We start from the raw sequence: 21,669 nt of genomic DNA, 5'->3' as shown, positions 1-21,669 counted from the left end.
TAGTGGGTGTAATTGGGACCTGGTGTATTTCTGGACATGTCTGCGACTGGGAGGCATTTTGGGGTTCAGGGTCAGGCAAAGCTTCCATAGGATCTAAAGCAATGAAAGAGGGGCCATGAGGGGCAGTAGCGAGCAGCTCTAAGCAGAGATGTTGCATGGGCTCTCTCTGGCTGAGTGGTAGAGAAGGGGTGTCTTGGAGCATGGCCCATGCCCCACAGGACCCCAGGAGCTGCTGTCAGTGACATCTGGGCTGACCTGGTGCTGATTCCTGCGCTCTGACCTGAGACCTCTGGGTTCTGAGCTGTGATGTTCCTTCCAAGCTGGGATCTCTGGGGTCTTGGTTCAGGGTCGGGGCCTCTGGGTTATGAGCACCAGCGAGGACAGAGTGCTGGGCCCAGGGTGGATGGGGAGAGCTGGGGTCTTGTGGGAAGTAGAGAAGGAGAGGAGGCACGTGGAACACAGAAACACAGTTTGAGCTGCACCTTTATTGGAGGGGTGGTGGTGGAGGGGTTTCTGGGTGTGGAGGAGATAGGCAGGGTCTCAGTCGACGTAGTGTGGCCACGTCTGGATGATTTCATAGAGTCGGTCTCCTGGAGAGAGTGTCTGCTGCACATCCCGGTGTCCTCTGAGCTGGTATCTGGGGTTCAGTTTTCCCTGAGCCACACCACAAGCCAGCAGACTCTGGGCCGCCCTGAGGGCCCGGGGTGGGGGGGACCGCTCTGGGGAGGCAGAGGCAGGAGTTAGGCTGGAGCTTCCTTGAGGGGCAGAAGTAGTGTGGGGTAATGGTTCCAATTATGCATCCTGACCCACTTGGACCCAGAACAGGGTCTGTCTCAGTCCCTTAGCAGTGACTTAACCCTATCTGCTTCAGTTTCCCCATCTGTGAAAGGAGAGAATGATAGCACCTGCCCACCTGGCTGTGGGACAAGAAAATGAGTTATTCTATATAAAGCCCCCACAGAACAGTGCCTGGCATAGGTTAAACCCTCAGCAAGTGTCAGGGTCAGAGCTTATCCTCCTCCTTCTGCCCCCACACCTCTGGGTCCTACCCATGGTGGTGGCTATTTATCAAGCACTTCTTAAATGCCATGGACTGGCCAAAGACGTTTTATGCAGATTGACTAATCCTGGCCAAACCATGTGGGTGAAAAGAACTGGTCATTATCCAAAGGAGGTGAGGCTTGAAGAAGCCGACTCACTTGCCCAAGGTCACATAGCTTGTTGGTGGTGGAGCCTCCCAAGGACTACATACCATGGGATGCTGGACCCCAGGTCGGCCCTCCATCCCAACAGCTGGACACTTACCCATATAGTTACCCATGAAGGAGATGCCAATGGAGATGGGGTTCCAGTTGACACCTGTGTGGTCACCCTTGGTGTCCCAGCCCCGGCCCTCATACACGAGCCCATCTTCTCCAATCAGGAAGCTGCATAGGGGGGTGGGAGGGTGGGCTTGATGAGTAAATGAAGGCGATCCTGGGGGAGGACTCCCCCCTCCACTCACCCTGCCCCTTGCTACTCACACACAATTTCTCCCAACACCTCCCTCTTATCCTGTCATCCGATGCCTCTGGCCCCTGCCATGTGCCAAGCACAGCTCCACATACATCTTTTTTTCACGCTCATGCTCACCTGTGAGTCAGTACTGCCCCTCCCCCCCATTCTGTAGGTGGAGAATCAGAGAGGTGGGGATATCTGCCCACAGTCACACAGCCAGACAGGGACAGAGCCCACATTTTCACCTGGGTCCCTGGGGACTCCCACCCACGTGATCCTGTTCCTTGCTTCCTCCAGCCTCCCAGGAGGATTTGTTGAGGTCTTGATTTGCTCGGTCCTCTCATGCAGTCCTCTGAGGCAGGTGCTGCCAAGCTCATGCCCCATAGACCCCTGCCTGTCAGAACTCTTTTCTCTAAGAAGCTCTTCTGCCCTGGGCCCAACCTGCTTCCTGCTTTCTCTTCCCTGCTGGGGTACACGGAGTGACAGGATCTGGGACTCAAGGATTGGCATCACAACCAGATACAGACCCTGGAGTTCCAGCATCTGCCCCGTGGAGCATCTGCTATCCTGGCATCAGAGCCTTAAGGCTTATTTGACATGTCTTAATTGAGCAAGTCTGATTTGGAATGTTGGAATTAACTAGAAGATCTCTTCATGCTCACACAGTCACCCGGGATGTAAAGAATGTTGGAGCTTAAGAATCTGGGTTCTGAATCTCCCATGCAGGAAGCCAGACTCAGAATCTGGCTCTGAAGAGACTAGAAATTCCATAGTGATGCTGTGGGTACACCCACTCCCTGGGTACTGGGCTGTTTATGGCCCTGCTACAGACCTAGCACCTGGCACAGGCAGTTGGGACTCCTTGTGTATTTGTGAAATGGAAGCATCTAATTTAAACCTCCAGCACCAGGTGGGTAGAGTGAGGAACCCTTTTTATTAGTAAAGACACGGAGACTCAGAATGTGATGTGACAAGGAAGGGAGATCCAGAACGCTGGGATCAGACTCTAAATCCTAAAATCTAAGAAACAGACTTTCAGTTGGCTTTTCCATAAGGCAGTTTAAGCCAGAAGCTGGGGAGCCAAGCTTTGTCTTCACTACCTCATGGAAACACTTAAAATCAGAGCACCTGAGTCTCAGAGACAAAACTGGGAAGTTCGAGCCTTTGAACCGCAAAAGCTCGAGCCAGAAGAGCTGGGGATTCCCTCTGAGGCCTCTATAATTCCACTGAGGTCCTCCAATTCCCGGCCCTATTCGAAGCTGTCTCTAAGGATGGAACCTGGGAGCCTGGATTTCCAGCACGGTGACTGGTGCTTACCAAGGTCTGGGAACCTGTAGGTTCAGAGTTCACTCGCTGCGGAGGCCCTTGTGTGGGACCTGGGCCTGTTACCCAGGAAAGGGATATGGGGGGGTAGGGCCCCCAGACGCAGATCTAAGCAGTCCTTTGTTTCTGCCACCATCCACTTACAGTCTGTTCTGCCCTCGGTGGCCAGAGGGAGCTGCTCCCACCCAGCAGGCTCACATCCCTCCCATGGCTCCTGTTTTCTGACCCCGTGACCTCTAAGGTCCTGTGCCATCTGGCTCTGTGGAGCTGGTCCTGTTCATCCAGCTCCCAGCTCCCTCCAGCCACCCTGATCTCTGTCCTTGAGATGTGACCCTCTCACTTGGCCTCAGAGCCTTTACCCCTGCTGGACCTCCAGGTTACCTCTCTTCCCGCAGCCCTCCATCCATCCCATCTGAATTCATCTGGTTGCTTTTGCTTGTTTCCCACCTGTTCCTCCCTGTTGGTCTTTAAATCCCATTGGGCCAGATTCCTACAGCTCATGTGTCCCCCATCCCAGCACCGGGGCAGGGCCTGGCACACGGTAACTGCCTGAAGGCAAGAGGCCATGAACTTGGGGTTTCCCATTGCATGCTAGTCGGTGTCCTAAGTGCTTTGCATGTGTGTATTGGCTGATTTAGTGACCCAGTGGAGGGCCACAAGCTGACTCTGCAGAGGAGGGAAAGGAAACCAAAGTGAGGAGAGCAACAAGCAGAGCTGAGACTGGACCCTGCCCGGGTCCACTCCCCCCGCACCTGTACCCTTACTCCCCACCCCGCGCTTAACCAGCCTGCTTGTCTGCCTCCTAGCAGAGGCAGCAGACTTTATGAAGGGACTCCACTGTAGAGGACACTTTCGTGTTGGCAAAATCTGCACCTGCCTCTGGGGAGCAGAGCTTGGACTTAAGCCTTATCCCTTCCTGCTAGTACCTGTCTGCTGCCCGCACATGCGCAGTGCTGTGTGCCCGCGGTTGGGGGCAGGGGGCTGTCAGCCAGGTGGCTCTAGGGCCGCCTGGGCTCCCTGGAGCTGCACACCTTTCCTTAGACCTGCCACACCCCCACCCCCACCTTGGCTCCCTCAGCACTCACTTGTAGCCTACATCACACCAGTTGAGTGACTTCGTGTGGTAGCTGTGCACGTTCTGCACCTGCATCAGGCACAAGGCCGGGCTGTTGCAGTGGCTGCCAGCTGTGTGCGACACCACCACGTTGCGCACTGGCAGTTGTAGCTTCTCAGTGCATCTGGACACCGGGGCCCTCCACTCTCTCCGGGGAACGATGGGGCAGCAGCAGGAGTTTAAGGGGTCTTCTCCAGGCACTCCGAGTCCGAGTCCAAGAAGAGCGAGGAGAGCCCAGGTGAGCAGCACACCGGGGGTGGACATGGCAGGCGAGGCACGCAGGGATGGATAGGAGTTCGTGGCTGGCTGGGCCACCTTTATCCCCTGGGGCCTGGCATGGTAGGGGAGGGCCTTGCTTCACACCCCAGCAGGAAGGGCAGGTCACACTGAACTCCAGATTCCACTTCCTTCTCTAGCACGACCGCAACAGGATGCGGTGTGGTGAAGTGAGGAAGTGGGGAGCCTGCGGCAAACCCAGGGGCCTTTCTTCTAGCTGAGAGTCAGGGTGGGGAGGGGTGCACGGACCCGGCCACTAACCCTGTGGTTTCTGGAAGAGCAAGGGCCTGGCTCCCTGCCAGGCTTTGTCTCTCCTCTCAGTGGGGCTTTGGACAACTCACCAGGATCACTGCCGCCCCTCCATCTCTCTTCCTCCTGGAGGCACCAGGGTAACAAAGGCTCTTCTCTCTCTTTTTTTAATTGAAGGATAATTAACATACAATTGTATTTAGTTTCAGGTGTATAACAGTGATTTGACAGCTTTGTACATTAGTTAGTGCTCACCCTGTTAAGTGTGACCCCCATCTGTCACCAAACAATGCAATAGCAGTTCTGTTGACTACATTCCCCATGCTGTACTTCTCTGTGACTTGTTTTATAACTAGAAGTTTGTACCTCTTAATCCCCTTTATCTACTTCACCCACCTCTCCACCCCCACCACTTCCCCTCCTGCCAGTTTGGTCTCTGTATTTAAGAATCCAAAGCTCCCATTTTGAAAACACTTCTCCCAGGCCCAAGCCCACAGTCATGTAACCCCTGCAGCAAACTGAAGATGTTGAGTGGTGGGAAGCCCGTTTCACACTTGAGGACACTGGTGTGGGGAGAGGGGAAGTCTCCTTGGTGAGACAGGGGGACATAGGTGAGCCTGGTGGTCCACAGCCTGGATTCAGAGCCAGGCTGCCTGCATTTGAATTCTGGCCACATTCCAGTGTCTGATCTCCTGCAAGTGAGGTTTTGGTACCTCAGTTTTCTCTACCTACAAAACAGGGATAATAATGTAAAGTACCTGACTCATAAGGTTGACGTGAATTAAGGAATTATGTGGATTGATAAGGGTCGGGTCCTTACAAGATGTCTGGCCCATAATGTCACACAAGGGCCACTGGGACTCAAACTCAAATCTGTCCTTGGTAGCAAGCAACAGGTTTTGCACTGGGTGACACTGGCAGCTCCATTCTGCGCCGGAGGGACTCTCAGGTCCAGGGCCACTCAGTGGCTTGAGATCACCTGTTGGGGCAGAAGACTCTCCTGGGGCCTCTGCCCTGCCTAAGCCCTCTTCCCCATTCCTTCCTAGCAGCTGGTGAGTTGAGGGCAGACCCCTTCCTTTTCTCTAACTCCTTTTCTCCCACTTTAGTGGATTTAAAAAAAAAATACAAAAGTAATACATGCTAGCTGTAACAGGTTGGACTGATAAAAAATGCAAATCCCCTGTGCCCCAGTCCCCTCCAGCTCAAGCTCACTAATAACTTACTAAAAACAGTGTGGTATGTTTTCTTGTACTCTGTTGCCCGTGCTCTGGAGGTCATGCTCACATCTGTGATACAGAATAGCATAAATATTTATTAACCACTCTCTATGTCTATCATAAATAAATAAATAAATAAATAAATAAATAAGTCTTAAAAAAAATATTGCTATCTTGTTTTTACTTTTAGACCTTTACCTCGGCTGGATTTTATAATTGCAAATGGTGTAAGGTAGGGGTTTAATTTTGTTTCCAAATGGCTAAAGCCATTTGTCCTGGCACTGTTTATTAAATAGTTAGACCTGATTTTAAATTTAAGCCCTACCACTCATTAACTGGATGACCTTGGGCAATCAGGCAGCATTTGACATACTTGACCACTTCCCTCTTGAAATGTTCACTTCCCTCAGCTTCTGTGTTGTAAGACTGTCTTGATTTTCCTTCTGCTTCTCTAGACAGGCTTTTTCTTGCCTTTTTTAAAATTTATTTTATTTTATTTATTTATGATAGGCACACAGTGAGAGAGAGAGAGAGAGAGCGAGAGGCAGAGACATAGGCAGAGGGAGAAGCAGGCTCCATGCACCGGGAGCCCGACGTGGGATTCGATCCCGGGTCTCCAGGATCGCACCCCGGGCCAAAGACAGGCGCTAAACCGCTGCGCCACCCAGGGATCCCTATTTCTTGCCTTTTTAACTCATTTTTCTTCCTTCACCATCGTACTATACTTGTTCTGCTGGGTGATTTCATCCAGGTAATGGCTTCAGCTGCCGCTGAAATGCAGATGACTTCCTGATTTTTATGTCCGGCCTGGAGCTCTCAGATGAATTCTGGATCTGTGTATCCACCTACCTCCTTGATATCTCTACTTGGATGTCCCACAGGGACCTCAAATGCAAGGTTTCCAAAGTGGTTTATGATTTGTTCCTCTAAAATCAGCCCTCTTCCAGGAATTCCTGTCTAAAGGAACACTGTGATTGTCTTCCAGTTACAAAAGCCATGCATCAGAGCCTTGACCAACCTCTACTCTGTCCCCTCTTGTTTCTAGCCCCCAAAACAACACTCAGCACTTAGTACGTGCTCAATAAATACTGAACGATTGATTAATATCCAGTTCACAGGGCACTTGGGTGGCTCAGTTGTTGATCATCTGCCTTTGGCTCAGGTTGTGATCCTCTTTCTGTGTGTCTCACAAGAATAAAATAAAATCTTTAAAATAATAATAATAATAATAATAATAATAATAATATCCAGTTCACCCCCAAGTCATGTTGCTGTTATCTCCATATTTAGGGGATATGAATAAATTCCACTGCTCCTGTCTATGTCACTCTCCCCACCTTGGCCCAGTCACCATGTTCTTGCACCTGGATTTTGCTCCCACCTCTTCGGTGACTTCTTACCATGCGTGCACTTTGGCTCCTGTGAGGCCAAAGCTCAGATCTGCTCAGGTCACCCTCAAATGCAAGTCAGTTTTCTGTGGCTCCTCATGACTCTTAGGATGAATTCCAAGCACCTCAACATGGGCTGCCTTCAACCTAGCCTCACTTGGCTTACTCTTGAGACCTTCTTCCCGAATCATCTAGCTTCCCTGCCCTTCTTGCTGCCCTTGAAAATGCTTTAGCTACCTTGTCCTCAGGGGACTTTCTATGTAGTATGTCCAAGTTTTAAATAGAGGAATCTTCTTTAAAAAAAAAAAAGATTTTAGGGATCCCTGGGTGGCGCAGTGGTTTGGCGCCTGTCTTTGGCCCGGGGCGCGATCCTGGAGACCCCGGATCGAATCCCACGTCGGGCTCCTGGTGCGTGGAGCCTGCTTCTCCCTCTGCCTGTGTCTCTGCCTCTCTCTCTCTCTCTCTCTGTGACTGTCATAAAAAAAAAAAGACTTTATTTATTTATTCATGAGAGACACAGAGAGAGGCTGAGACCCAGGCAAAGGGAGAAGCAGGCTCCCTGCGGGGAGCCCGACATGGAACTCAATCCCAGGACCCCGGGATCATGCCCTGAGCCGAAGGCAGACACGCAACCACTGAGCCACCCAGGTGCCCCAAAATAGAGGAACTTGAAGAAATTCAGAAACTTTGTACCTTGCCTTTACGATTTCAAAACACTCAGCTCGCCTTTTGTAAAAAGACAGGAATATTTACACATTAGATTGCTCATCAGTACTAAGAATATCATCATTAACCAGGCGGTGTGAAGTCTTCCCTTGTTAGAATTTTTTTTATTCATTCTGTATCTTGTCAGCCTAAAATTGAGACATGCCCTGGTGAGCATTTACAAGAGCTTCAATTGGTAATTGTTATATTACCTTTAATCCTGAGACTATTACTACTGTATTTTATTAATAGGAAATTAGATCTACTCCCTGTATGTTTTAGGAAGTTGAATTTTTAAATATTTAATTCATCAACTGCCTTTTTTAGATCTCATTATAATTAATTCAGCCATTTTAAAAACTCCTCAGGTTCTCTTGAAGTTAACAAAAACACTGGTTTTCTTTGTTGTGTCAAAAATGAAAGAAGTCAAATGCTGATTATAGCGAAGACACGGTTAAAACACAATGCGGAATCATTTTTTCCCCCTTGACATTCTCAACCCTGGAATGCTCACCTCCCTCACTCCCCCCCTTCCTAATTGTCACTTACTCTTCCTCCCTGTGGCCTCCTCAGAGCTGACAAATTAGCTTATTTCCCCAAATTAATTTCTTTCCTTCCTATTTATCACTGTAGTTATTAACTAACCTGAGCAATTCTTTGATGAATTTCTCTCTTTCCTACTCTACAGTGAAGTCTATAAGTATTGTCCAAACCGATATACTTGAGGGAGCCATTGATAGTTTTGCCGGGTCAATAGGCATCCGTGGATTCTCCCAAATAATCCAGGATGTATCATCACCTCACTTAAAGATATCATTTGCCCCCCCCCCTTGAATACCACTATAGCCCCAATTCCTTGCACATAGTTGGTGATAGATACAGGGCAAGCTCCCATTCTAAGCCACCCTCAGTTTCTCCCCCTGTGAAATGTATTTAATGACAGTCCTGCCCTCATAGGGCTGTTGAAAGCACCAGTGCTGGATGGAGTCTATATCCTCATAAGCTAACAGCTGCTAAGCAGAAGACCATCTTCCCTCATCACAAAAACTTACCTTCACAAAGTCAACATAGAAGGATATGCACAAAACAAACCAAATGTCTGTGCACTTTCAAAGTGGATTTTTTTTTCCTACCAGAGACCATGGTTCACTCTGGACCATTGGGGGGCTGAGGGGTGGTTGGGGAGGAGGAGGAAGAGGACAGCTTTCTCCCACATTTGTTGAATCTGCCCCTCTTTCAGTAAAGTCAGGAAAGCCACGTGATTAATACCTTTTTGTTGTTCCTTTTTTTTTTTTAAAGATTTCATTTATTTATTCATGAAGGGGGTGGGGTGGGTGGGCAGAGACACAGGCAGAGGGAGAAACAGGTTCCATACTGGGAGCCCGAAGGACTCGATCCTGGGATTCCAGCATCACACCCTGGGCCGAATGCAGGCGCTGAACCACTGAGCCACCCAGGGATCCCCTGTTGTTCCTTTTTAAAAAGAGATTTATTTATTTATTTATTTGAGAGGAGGGGGAGAGGCCGAGGGAGAGTCCCACGTGGACTGTGTGCTCAGCACAGAGCCTGACCCGGGGCTCGATCCCTCGATCCCATGACTGTGAGATCATGACCTGAGATGAAACCAAGAGTTGGCTGGCTTAACCCGATGGAGCTGAGCCACCTGGGTGCCCTGCTGTTGTTTATCTTTTTGGGGGAATGGGACTGCTTTTCATTTGTCGGCCTCCATCCCCATCCAGACCTTCCTGTGGGTGTCTCCTCCCTTACCTGGGCTAACTTAGGCATCTCTGCTCACAACGTGCTCTCAGCGCCCCCATCCTGCTGCCCAGCTCCTTTTTAGTAACTCCCTTGGAATTCTGAGTTTTCAAGCACCTTGGAATTCTTCCAGGAACATGGAGGCTTCCAGAGAGGCCCCTGGCTCCCAACTTATAGCCCAGCCCTCTTCTTTTTAAAATCCTCTTCTCGGGATCCCTGGGTGGCGCAGCGGTTTGGCGCCTGCCTTTGGCCCAGGGCGCGATCCTGGAGACCCGGGATCGAATCCCACATCGGGCTCCCGGTGCATGGAGCCTGCTTCTCCCTCTGCCTGTGTCTCTGCCTCTCTCTCTCTCTCTGTGACTATCGTAAATAAATAAATAAATAAAAAACCTTTAAAAAAAATCCTCTTCTCCATCCCACCATGGGGGCCCCTGTTCATCCCACTTGCTTGCCAGCTCTAACCATGTCTCAGAGACAGAGGGAGCCCCTAGGGCTCAGAGCTGCACACCTGACCCCTCATACCACTGATTCAGGAAAGAGGCTCAGGCGAGTTTTGGAAGGCTACTAGTGGCTGCCTGTTCAGGGAATTGTAGGGTCTCCAGGCTCCATAGCATGTCCAGAAGCAGGGACACATCTTGCTCCTGGCGATTCTCTGACCTGAGAGACTCAGGCCTGTGTCTAAGGACAATATCGATGCTAACTAATTCCATTCCACAGTTCTTTACTGAGAACCTATGGGGGTTGGGGGGGCACCTACCTGTTGGCAGGTGCTGGGGATGCAGCGGTAAATAAAACAAATTCCTGTTCGCCCTTTCTAGTAGGGAAGACACACAGTAAACAAAGAAACTAATAGCTATTTAAAATAGCGCCAGGTGGAGATCCCTGGGTGGCTCAGCGGTTTAGCGCCTGCCTTTGGCCCAGGGCGCGATCCTGGAGTCCCGGAATCAAGTCCCACGTCGGGCTCCCTGCATGGAGCCTGCTTCTCCCTCCTCCTGTGTCTCTGCCTCTCTCTCTATCATGAATAAATAAATCTTAAAAAAAAAATAGCGCCAGCTATACTATAGCTTCGCGTGGTGGCGCGACTAGGGTTAGGCCTGGCGGGTAGGAGGCGCCCCAGGAGCATCACCAGCTCTGACCTTGGGTTTGATTTCGACCTCGGCCTTGGTTTCTGCGCGGCTTTGGGGAGCCTTCTCCGCAGTTCCCTCCTTCTACCGCCAGAGGGCGCGCCGTCCCCATCTGTCCTCACCCTTCTCTGCGCGCTTTTCCCCAATCTTTTTTTTTTTTTTTTTTTTTTTTAATTTATGATAGTCACACACAGAGAGAGAGGCAGAGACACAGGCAGAGGGAGAAGCAGGCTACATGCACCGGGAGCCCGATGTGGGATTCGACCCCAGATCTCCAGGATCGCGCCCTAGGCCAAAGGCAGGCGCCAAACCGCTGCGCCACCCAGGGTTCCCTTCCCCAATCTTAATAGTAAGGGGACAAGCCTCATAGCCTCGCAAAGGCCCCGTTCTGGGATTTTCCTGGAGGCCTGCCTGTCCCAGGGAGTGGTTTGCTCCTAATGACAGCAAGGACAATCATACCATGAAGAACGAAGAGCTCAGAGTTACTCAATTTTATGTTGATCACACAGCACCTATAGGCATAATCAGCCAGGGTGCAGAGAGAGGGAAGGCTCTTGGGTCAGAGGGACCAGCGTGAATGGAGGTATGGAGAAGAGAAGAGGCGGGGTAATGTTCTGGAGCTATAATGTTGCTGGAGTGTAAAGGACCAGAGTGTGTGGGGAGCCAGCTCAGCAGAACCAGACAATCCTGGGACTTGTTCACACAGTAAGGGTCTGGACTTCATGCTGTGGGCACTGGGAGCCATGAAAGAACATATAAGGAGTGACACTAAGCCACTTCGTATTTTTATTTTTATTAAAAAATTTTTTTAAAAAAGATTTTCTACTTTTAAGTAATCTCTACTCCCAACAAGGGGCTGGAACTCTCAATCCTGAGATCAAGAGTCAACAGGCTCCACCTTCTCAGCTAGCCAGGTGCCTTGCCCCCTTGCATATTTAAGAGATCATTTTGGGGGACAGAGAGAGAGAAGGATGGAAGATAGCACAAACTCCTGGAGGTCTATAAGGACACCCATGGAAACTTCTGGAAGCCGGTTTTCAACCATGAGGGAAGTCACAATTAGTGTGTGGTCAACTCTTCAGAAGGCAGAGAAGATACAGAGAGTCTGTGATAATATTGCTGAGCCTCTGGATCTGGCCTCACGTAAGATCAGCCCTCTTATCAAATTCTTCTGCCCTTTGACACTCCATAAATTAGATTGATTTTTACTAATTTCTTGTTTCAACCTCTCAATTGATTAGGACTGTTCTATTTACTGTGTCTTTGACAGGTTGTGTAATATAATGGTTGTGGTAGGCTGAAAAGTGGTCCTCATCAAAGATACCCACATCCTAATTCCTGGAACCGTGTGTGTTCCTCCACATGGCGAAACAACAACCCCCCAAAGGTCTTTGCTGGTGTGATTGTGCTCAGGATCTTGCGATAGGGATTAATTCAGATTACCCAGGCAGGCTCTAAATACAATCATACTTATAAGAGGGAAGGAGAGGGCTATTTGACTGGAGGGAGAGGGCTATTTGACTGGAGACAGAAGAGAAGGCCATGTAAAGAGAGAGGCAGAGATTGGAACAATGCAGGTGCAGCAAAAGGTACCAGTATCTACCAGAAGCCAGAAGAGGAATAAACAAATTTTCCCTTCAAGCCTCCAGAGAGAGGCGATCACAGTAGGAACTGAGCATCCCTGAACATTATTGCTGGGCACGACAGGAATCCAAGCCCTGACTGCTCTTTATGCAGACCATTTCTTGGGATCCTGTTTATAACCAGCAACCCTGAAGGGTAAGGTAACATTTCCTCCCAGAAAAAGATAAACTTGCTTACTGCTCCTATAAAAGTGGCAGATTCCTGAAGCTCAGTGTTCTCCAGGTGTGATATAACCCCAGGCACGTACAGCACCCTGACTCCCTCTGCATGCCCCATGGTACTTGGAAGGGCGGGAGGGGGTGGGGTGGGGTGGGGTGGGGGAGATGAATCAACAGAAGCAAGTATCCCATACTCATCCTTTTGGTGTGCTCTGAATACTGGAGTCCTTTGTCTCTGAACCCAGTGTTTCAAGCCTTCTGCCAACTTTTATGAAACGATTGCAGAATAATTTGTTGGCTTGTAAAGTGGAATAAAATCCAGACCCTGACAGTTCTACTGCTGGATTCCAACATTCAAAGAATAAAGAACTCTTTCATAAAAACTCTTTCTGAAAATAGAGGTAAGGAATACTTCCTGACTCATTTTTATGAGACCAGTGTAATCCAGATGCCAAAGCCAGAAAGAAAGGTATTCCAGAAAAAGAAAAAAAATCACAGATCAATATCCCTTCATGAAAATAGATGCAAAAACTCTTTAACAAAGTATGAGCCAGCGAATTCAACATGTAACGAGATCAGGTAAGGTTTAAGTCAGCAGCTCAGGGCATGCTTAACATTCAAAACCCAGGGATGCCTGGGTGGTTCAGTGGTTGAGCATCTGCCTTTGGCTCAGGGCGTGATCCTGGGGTACCGGATCAGGTCCCGCATCAGGCCCCTTGCAGGGAGCCTGCTTCTCCCTCTGCCTGTGTCTCTGCCTCTCTGTGTCTCTCATGAATAAATAAATAAAATCTTTAAAAATTTTTTTGCAACTAGAGTTGATTATTCATCAGTTCCTAAGCAGAAGAATGGTGAAGAGGCACCCACAGGGGTAAAGACCAAAGGAAAGGTGAGAATGTGGTCACAGCACAAGATACTTTGGAACAACTGGGACCCAACTGTGTTAAGGATGAGACATTGACTATAGGGAAAACTCAGAAAATCCTTATTAAAAAGAATCAGTCATGCAGAGCCTGGCTGGCTCAGTTGGTAGAGCATGGGACTCTTGTAGAGCATGGGACTCTTGATCTTGGGATTGTGAGCCCCATGTTGGGTGTAGAGATTACTTTTTTAAAAAGGAGAAGGAGGAGAAGGAAGAGATAGAGGAGGATGGGGAGGAGAAGGAGGAGAAAAAGGAAGGGGGGAGGAGAAGGGGGAAGAGCAGGAGAAAGATAAGTAGGGCGGAAGAGGAGGGGGAAAAGGAAGAGGAGGAGAAAGAGGAGGGGGGAGGAGAGAAGGAAAAAGAGGAGGAGGGGAATGAGCCATTAGGTTTTGGCCTGCCAGACGGTTTCTCTGGTTGATTGGCAGCTCCACAAGATTTGCCTTTTCCCCTTCAGCTTCCTGGATTAGGTGACAGAGACGCCTAGCAAGAAAATACCAGGGCATAGCAAAAAGATGTGAGCTGGCAAGCAGATGTTCTAAGGCAGCAGAAAATAGCAAATGGAAAAAAGACAACAGAATAACAGAGAAAATGGAAAAAGAAGCACAGCAGCTAAAGAAGAAGGAAAAACCAAAATCGACAGTGAAGCTTCCGTCACACATGTTCTTCAAATGTCAAAGTGCCAGTAAGAGATCTGAGCTCCACCTCTCTGGGGTGGGTATGTATTTAAGAGTATTTTCAGAATATAAAACTTGATTTTTTTAAAAAAATCTTGTTTTTTATTTATTTTTATTTTTTTAAAGATTTTATTTATTTAGTCACTAGAGACACACACACACAGAGAGGCAGAGACACAGGCAGAGGGAGAAGCAGGCTCCATGCAGGAAGCCTGATGTGGGACTCGATCCCGAGACCCCAGGATCATGCCCTGGGCTGAAGGCAGGTACCAAACCACTGAGCCACCCTGGCATCCCCAAAATCTTATTTTTAAGTAGTCTCTAGACCCAGTGTGGGGCTCAAAATCATGATCCCGAGATCAAGAGCCATGTGCTACACTGATTGAGCCAGGCAGGCGCCCCCAAATTTGATTTTTGATGCATTCAGCAGGTCACCCAGGACACCAGGATTCTCTCAAAGTGTCTAGAACTCTTAGGGCTCAAGACTCAAAAAAAGAGATAAGACTTATGAGATAAGATTTTCTTCAACAAACTGCAAATATGAAACAATTGTTCGTGGGAGAAAAATTATCATAATTGGAATGTGCCAGTACCTCTTCAAAAGCTAGTGCTTCTAGCAAATAAAGGGGTAGAGACGATTTTGTGGTGGAAGAGTACAGGGTTGTCTTCTCTCCTTCACTGTGCAGAACAATAAAATATACTCTTGAATTTTTCTGTGATTTCCTGACGTACATTAGCCAAACGTGGGGACTTGAAACTTCATTATTTTTGTTGTTGTAAGCTGGCATTGGCATGTATTTCCTCTCATTTGAGCTGGTACTGTTGGTGTTTGACACATACACCAAGAAATTTGAAGATTTGGGTTTCTCAGAAAACAACATGAAGTGATTTTAATGATTGATTTTCTTTACCATTAAAAAAAAAACAATCAGTATAGTTTGTCATGGCAACAAGGTAAAGAAGTAAGCTGTATGATCATCTCGACAGACGCAGAAAAGCACTTGACAAAGTTCAGTATATATTTTTTAAAAAATCAGCAGAGAACAAAGGAAAATCCCTCAAATGGTGAGTGACCAATAAGTCCACTATGCACATGGTGAGGGTACCAGGAATTATGGAATATGGATCCTTCTTTCCCACCAAACAAAACTCCAAAAAGCAAAACCCAAGGAAAGTTCTATTCAAATGATCCTATCCAAACTTTGCCTTCAGAAAATGTTTGATAAATTTCTCCTCCGTCTTCTTTTTTTTTTTAATTTATGATAGTCACAGAGAGAGAGAGAGAGAGAGAGAGAGGCAGAGACACAGGCAGAGGGAGAAGCAGGCTCCATGCACCGGGAGCCCGACGTGGGATTCGATCCCGGGTCTCCAGGATCACGCCCTGGGTCAAAGGCAGGCGCCAAACCGCTGCGCCACCCAGGGATCCCTTCTTCTTCTTTTTGATGGAGGCTCCACAACCAATGTGGAGCCCAACAGGGGGCTTAAACTCACAACCCTAAGATCAAGACCTGAGCTGAAATCAAGAGTTTGATGCTTCACCAACTGAGCCATCCAGGTGCCCCTCAAGGAAGGTAATTTTATTTTATTTTTAAAAAGATTTTATTTTATTTATTAGAGAGAGAGAGAGAGAGAGAGAGAGAGCATGAGCAGAGGGAGAGGGAGAAACAGATTCCCTGCTGAGCGGGGAGCCAAATGCGGTGCTTGATCACAGGACCCTGAAATCATGACCTGAGCTGAAGGCAGACGCTTAACTGACTGAGCCGCCCAGATGCCCCTGGAGTCTTCCTGTATTTGCTTTATGTATAATGTTCAGGACTTTTGGTTTTATCTAGCAAGAAGCATAGAGGAAAGTATGTCTACTCCATTTTTCCTGAAACAGGAGTCCCTCTTTGATGTTTAATAAGTAATAAAATAACTTTAAAGGAAAAAACCCTTTATTTTCATACTTTTAAAAGTTTTTTTAAGATTTTATTTATTCGTGAGAAAGAGAGAGAGAGAGAGAGAGAGAGAGAGAGAGAGAGAGAGAGAGGCAGAGACACAGGCAGAGGGAGAAGCAGGCTCCATGCAGGAAGTCTGACGTAGGACTTGATCCCGGGTCTCCAGGATCAGGCCTTGAGCTGAAGGCGACGCTAAACTGCTGAGCCACCCGGGCTGCCCCTCGTACTTTTAAAAGTTTTAATTTAAATTTCAGTTTGTTAATATATACTGTAATATTTAGTTGCAGGTGTACAATATAGTGACCCAACAATTCCATATACCCGGTGCTCATCACGGCAGGCAAACTCCTTCATCCCTCTCCTTTCCCTTCCGCTAACTGGCAGTTTGCTCTGTGTACTTAACAGTCTATTTCTTGGTTTGCCTATTTCTCTCCCTCTCTCTCTGCTCTAACAAGGGTGTGTTTTAATAGAGATTTTAAGGGCATAAAGAGTAATATTTATGGTTAAAAACCATATAGCACAACTGACAAGCAAATGTTAGAGTCTGGGGTGGCCTAGGATTCTGTTCCTCAGAAACATCCGAGCCACCCACACGCCCCAAGTGTCCAAACAATATTGAGCAAGAGTGGTCCTGTTACTGAAATCCCAGTTCAACTGTCGTTTCCTGGAAAGGTCAATCCTCAAGAGAAGAGTTTTGATTGGGAAGGAATATGATCTTTATTCAGGAGGCCAGCCACCTCAGGGAGAAGGTGGAGTCTTGTCCAAAGGCCAACTTGGAGGTTTTGCCTGGCATGGAGATTTTTTTAAATAGATTTTATTTTATTTATTTATTCATGAGACACACACACACACAGAGAGAGAGAGAGAGAGAGAGGCAGAGACACAGGCAGAGGGAGAAGCAGGATCCATGCAGGGAGCCCGATATGGGATTGGATCCCGGGTCTCCAGGATCACGCCCTGGGCCAAAGGTGGCGCTAAACCACTGAGCCCCCCGGGCTGCCCGGAGATTTTTTTAAATAGATTTTATTTTATTTATTTATTCATGGGAGACACAGAGAGAGGCCGAGACATAGGCAGAGGGAGCCCAATGCGGGACTTGAACCCGGGACCCCAGGATCACACCACTGAGCCACCCAGGTGTCCCTGACCTAGAGATTTTTAACGGGATTTAATCAGTTGAGGGAGTGCAGTGGTCTGTGACATTTCATACTTACGTGCAAACTCCATGATGCCAGCTACAGAGTTATCTCAGTGCTCAGAGGTTATGCAAGAAATTCTAGCTTTTCGGTGCCCAGGGCTTGGGCGGATTGTACTAGAAGGTCTGGTTCCTCGGTACCCAGGGGTTGTGCAAGAGTATTCTGTTCTTTCTGCAAAGGGATGCAAAGTCTACAGATGCGCAAAGGGAGGTCAGTAAAGTCATTTGTGTGACCTTAAAAACACACATTTTACTAAAAGATTTTTGGGCTAATTAGAAAGCCCAGGCAAGGGGCGCCTGGATGGCTCAGTCAGTCAAATGTCTGCCTTCCGCTCAGGTTGTGGTCCTGGGATCGATCCCCACATTAGGCTTCCTGCTCAATGCTTCTCCCCCATCCTCTGCCCCTCCCCACCCCACCCTTGTGCTCTCTTCCTGTCTCTCCCTTTCTCTCTCAAATAAATACAATCTTAAAAAAAAAAAAAAAAGCCTGGGTGACTCCAAGTGGACTTGTTGCCCTCTGGGAAAGTTCTGGTCTCTTATTGCCCAAGGGCTGTGGTCTGTAAATTTTTTTTTTTTTTTAGTGGTCTGTAAATCTTAAAGAAAACAAATCAGCTCTGTTACAGATTAAGGGCCTTAAATCAGCAAACAAGGAGTATGTTACCTTGAAGCAAGTTCACCCTGAAGACCAGCTGGAGGGCTGTGATAGCCTCAGGAAGCCTGCATATAAATTAGCACTCCTCCCCTAACTTGGCAGGAATCCGCATGGGCTGGTATATGTTTTTTTTTCTTCGTTATTGTTGTTTATTTTAAATATGGAAGTTCTGAGACATTGTCATTTGAGAAAAAATCCTGCAGCTTATAAATGGTAGAGTCGGGTCCTAAAATCATCAGAGAGAACTATAAGCCTATTATTTAAAACTATAAAGGGTGTAACGCCAGAAATTGCTAACAGCATTGGACTCAGGAGTGCAGTAGGGATGGAGGTCAAGGGAAGAGAGTGTGATTTTTATTTTTAATTTTTGAAAAGACATAAAGACATGAACTGGAAGTTTTACCCTATATATGGATGCCTCTGAAAATTTAAAAGGAACCCAGGTTGGGCAAATAACCAGGGCAGTCTCTACCTGGCCTGATAAGCAATGGGCTCTTATTTTTTTCTTTTCTTTTCTTTTCTTTTCTTTCTTTCTTTCTTTCTTTCTTTCTTTCTTTCTTTCTTTCTTTCTTTCTTTCTTTCTTTCTTTCTTTCGGAGGTGGGGAGAGAGAGAGAGAGAACCTGCCTGATGGGCATGAGCAACGGAGGGAGAAGAGGGGTAGGGTAGAGAGAGAGGAGAGGGAGAATCTAGCAGTTTCCATGCTCAGCACGGAGCCCCATGCAGGGCTCCATCTCACAACCCTGATATTATGACCTGAGCTGAAATTAAGAGTTGGTTGCTTAACCAGCTGAGCCACCCAGGTGCCTCTAGATCCTTATTTTTTATCAGTGGGGGAAATTGACAGCAGAATGGAAGATGGGGAGGAAGGGAGGCCTGAGCTGAGCCCTGAAAGAGAATCGAATGACTCACATGAAGGGCCAGGGGGAATCAAGCAGAGACCCACAGGTGAGCCAGGCTTGGGAGCCTGTTTGGGGAAGTGCAGGGAATGAGCATTGGGGTTCATGGCAGAAACCAGCAATGCTGGAGCAGGTGAAAGGGCAGGAGAACACAGGGCAGATCATGACGGACCTTGCTGGACATGCTGGGCAGCAGTTTGAGTTTTATCCTGGAGGAAGCAGGGAGTCACCCAGCAATTTTGAGCAGCCTTGAAAATCCAAACCAGGTCACATTTCTGTGACACTAGTGATTACCCTCACACTCAGGGCTATCACAGTTGTCTTAGGAAAGGCAACGACTTCCCCAAATCACACACACCTGCCCCATTTTATTAACTCACTTGTTATTTTTTAAAATGATTTTATTTATTTATTTGACAGAGAAAGCAAGCACAAGCAGGGGGAGCAGCAACAGACACACAGAGACCACACTCACATAGCTTTTATTACAGCATATTGTTATCATTCCTTTATTATTGTTGTTAATCTATTGCTGTGCCTAATTTATAATTTAAAGTTTATCATAGGTATGCACGGGTAGGAAAAAACATACTATATATCGAGTTCGGTACCTATCCACGGTTTCAGGCATCCGCTGGGGATATTGGAAATACCCCACCATGGATGGAGCGGTGGGGACTACTGTAGCTATTTCTTTGTTTTAATATTGTTGGTTGGTGTTGGTGACAATTCTCCATAGGTCTCTTACATTTTTTCATGTCTTGCAAGGAGGCATGGCTGTTTTTTCTTCCAGGCTCTTTTCAAGAATGTTTATAGTGTGAATAGCCTTGAAGGATAAGAGGCAGTGTCTTCTTCCCACGGGAAGGACAGATTTATTTAGGGTCCTGGGTAATAGTGGTAAGATCTTCCTCCAGGACAAAAGCCAGGCAGGCTTACCACCCATTATGTAAAAATTCAGATTTCCTGACTTCAGATATAGGTTCATCTCCTATAGTGCAATGCACTGTGTGTGCTGGCATCCCCTAGGCCTTCTCCCTTGCCCTATAGGAACTGTGGCTCAAGGCCCATATCTGGCTTCACTCTCAGTTTGGAGTCTGCTTGAGATCCTCTCCCTCTGCCTTCCCTCCCTGTGCTCTCTCTCTCAAATAAATAAATAAAATAAATCCTTAAGAGTCGCATGCTCTACCAACTGAACCAGCCAGGTGGCCCTCTTTGCCTATCTTTCTTAATCTTTACATATCACTTAACAATACAGACAATAGGAATATATGTTATTGAAAAATGTTCCATTTGTTGAGAACTAGAAATTATATATGAGAGGTGATAACCTTCTTCATTATACCCCCTCCCCTCCCACATGGTAACTGCATTTACAAGGTACTATTTGTGAGGCACCTGGGTGGCTTAGCAGTTGAGCATCTGCCATCGGCTCCAGTCATGATCCCAGAGTCCTAGGATCAAGTCCCACATCAGGCTTTCTGTAGGGAGCCTGCTTCTCCCTCTGCCTATGTCTCTGCCTCTCTCTGTGTCTCTCATGAATAAATAAATAAAATATATTTTTTAAATTTTTATTTATTTATGATAGTCACACACACAGAGAGAGAGAGAGGCAGAGACACAGGCAGAGGGAGAAGCAGGCTCCATGCACCGGGAGCCCAACATGGGACTCGATCCCAGGTCTCCAGGATCGCGCCCTGGGCCAAAGGCAGGCACTAAACCGCTGCGCCACCCAGGGATCCCAAATAAATAAAATCTTAAAAAAAATCCCCCAAACCCCTACAATGTACTGTTTGTATTTTCTTTAAATTATATGTATGTATACACATACACATATACCACACTTTTCCATTTATAAAATAAGATAGTATTATACATACCCCTTTAAAATCCCAAAAGCACACAGGTATTTTTTTTTTATGGCTGCCTAGATTTCCACTTTACAAATAAATTGTAATTTATTCCATTTGTCACCTTTTGAAAGTTACCTAAGTTTTCCCCCAGTTTCTCAGTCTTACCCTTAAAATGTGGCAATAAGTATTCTAATACTTAAGTCTTTGTATGCATATTAGAGTGCTTCGTAACAGCATTAGAAGAAGTTTTTTTTTTTTAAAGATTTTACTTATTTATTTATGAGACACACATACATACACACACACACACACAGAGGCAGAGACACAGGCAGAAGGAGAAGCAGGCTCCATGCAGGGAGCCCAACATGGGACTTGATCCTGGGTCTCCAGGATCAGGCCCTGGGCTGAAGGCCGTGCTAAACTGCTGAGCCACCAGGGCTGCCCAGAAGAAGCAATTCTAAAGCAAATTGGGTATGATGCACTGAGTCATGTAATGGTAATGGGAACACTAAAACAATATGCTAATTGATTATGTCCTATGTAACAAGAAGTATGAGCAAGGCTGGGCCCAGGGTTTTTTAGTTCCAAGTGTTTATTTTATTTTTTTTACATTTTTTTAAAATTTTTATTTATTTATGATAGGCACACAGTGAGAGAGAGAGAGACAGGCAGAGGGAGAAGCAGGCTCCATGCACCGGGAGCCCGATGTGGGATTCAATCCTGGGTCTCCAGGATTGCGCCCTGGGCCAAAGGCAGGCGCCAAACCGCTGCGCCACCCAGGGATCCCTAGTTCCAAGTGTTTAAATGTGCATGGTTTTTTGGGATGGTCTCCAACAGAATTCACACTGATTCCAAGCCTTCCAAACAAGAGATAGTGATGTTTGTTGGAGATTTTCTTTCTGGACATGTTACTCATGGTGCAATTGTGCAAGTCTCAAGGAACTTCTGGTTTAACTCTCCCATACTCAGGTCAAAAGTTTTAATCCTCTTCTAGGGAATTAGACTTTGTTAAATAGAGCTTGTCATAGAGAAGCACCATTACTAACTCCCATCAGAGAGTTACATCTATTAGGTCATCAACTCATCTGCACTTTA

General features: G+C 47.2%; 1 protein-coding gene across 1 annotated transcript; it reads right to left on the bottom strand.

Moving 5' to 3' along the window:
• Window positions 1-44: 44 nt before the first annotated feature.
• Window positions 45-5,775, bottom strand: PGLYRP1 (peptidoglycan recognition protein 1). The gene is made up of 3 exons (XM_055310910.1): window positions 3,906-5,775; window positions 1,306-1,427; window positions 45-719 (listed from the first exon to the last, which is right to left on the bottom strand). The coding sequence occupies exons 1-3, from the start codon at window positions 4,196-4,198 to the stop codon at window positions 541-543; spliced, it is 594 nt and encodes a 197-aa protein (XP_055166885.1). The 5' UTR covers window positions 4,199-5,775; the 3' UTR covers window positions 45-540.
• Window positions 5,776-21,669: the final 15,894 nt, after the last annotated feature.

The sequence above is a fragment of the Nyctereutes procyonoides genome, unplaced genomic scaffold (genome assembly GCF_905146905.1).
Source record: "Nyctereutes procyonoides isolate TBG_1078 unplaced genomic scaffold, NYPRO_anot_genome, whole genome shotgun sequence".
Taxonomy (NCBI): Eukaryota; Metazoa; Chordata; class Mammalia; order Carnivora; family Canidae; genus Nyctereutes; species Nyctereutes procyonoides.
The sequence above is the reverse complement of the archived record's forward strand: the minus strand, read 5'-3'. Positions and strand labels throughout refer to the sequence as shown.

What these genes read in the sequence shown, in the direction of transcription:
- PGLYRP1 (XM_055310910.1), bottom strand. Translation starts at nt 4,198, where the DNA reads ATGTCCACCCCCGGTGTGCTGCTCACCTGGGCTCTCCTCGCTCTTCTT. An exon ending in TGGTGTGATGTAGGCTACAA is followed by an intron (nt 1,428 to 3,905) that starts GTGAGTGCTGAG and finishes CCCCCTATGCAG; the next exon opens with CTTCCTGATTGGAGAAGATG. An exon ending in CTTCATGGGTAACTATATGG is followed by an intron (nt 720 to 1,305) that starts GTAAGTGTCCAG and finishes CTGCCTCCCCAG; the next exon opens with AGCGGTCCCCCCCACCCCGG.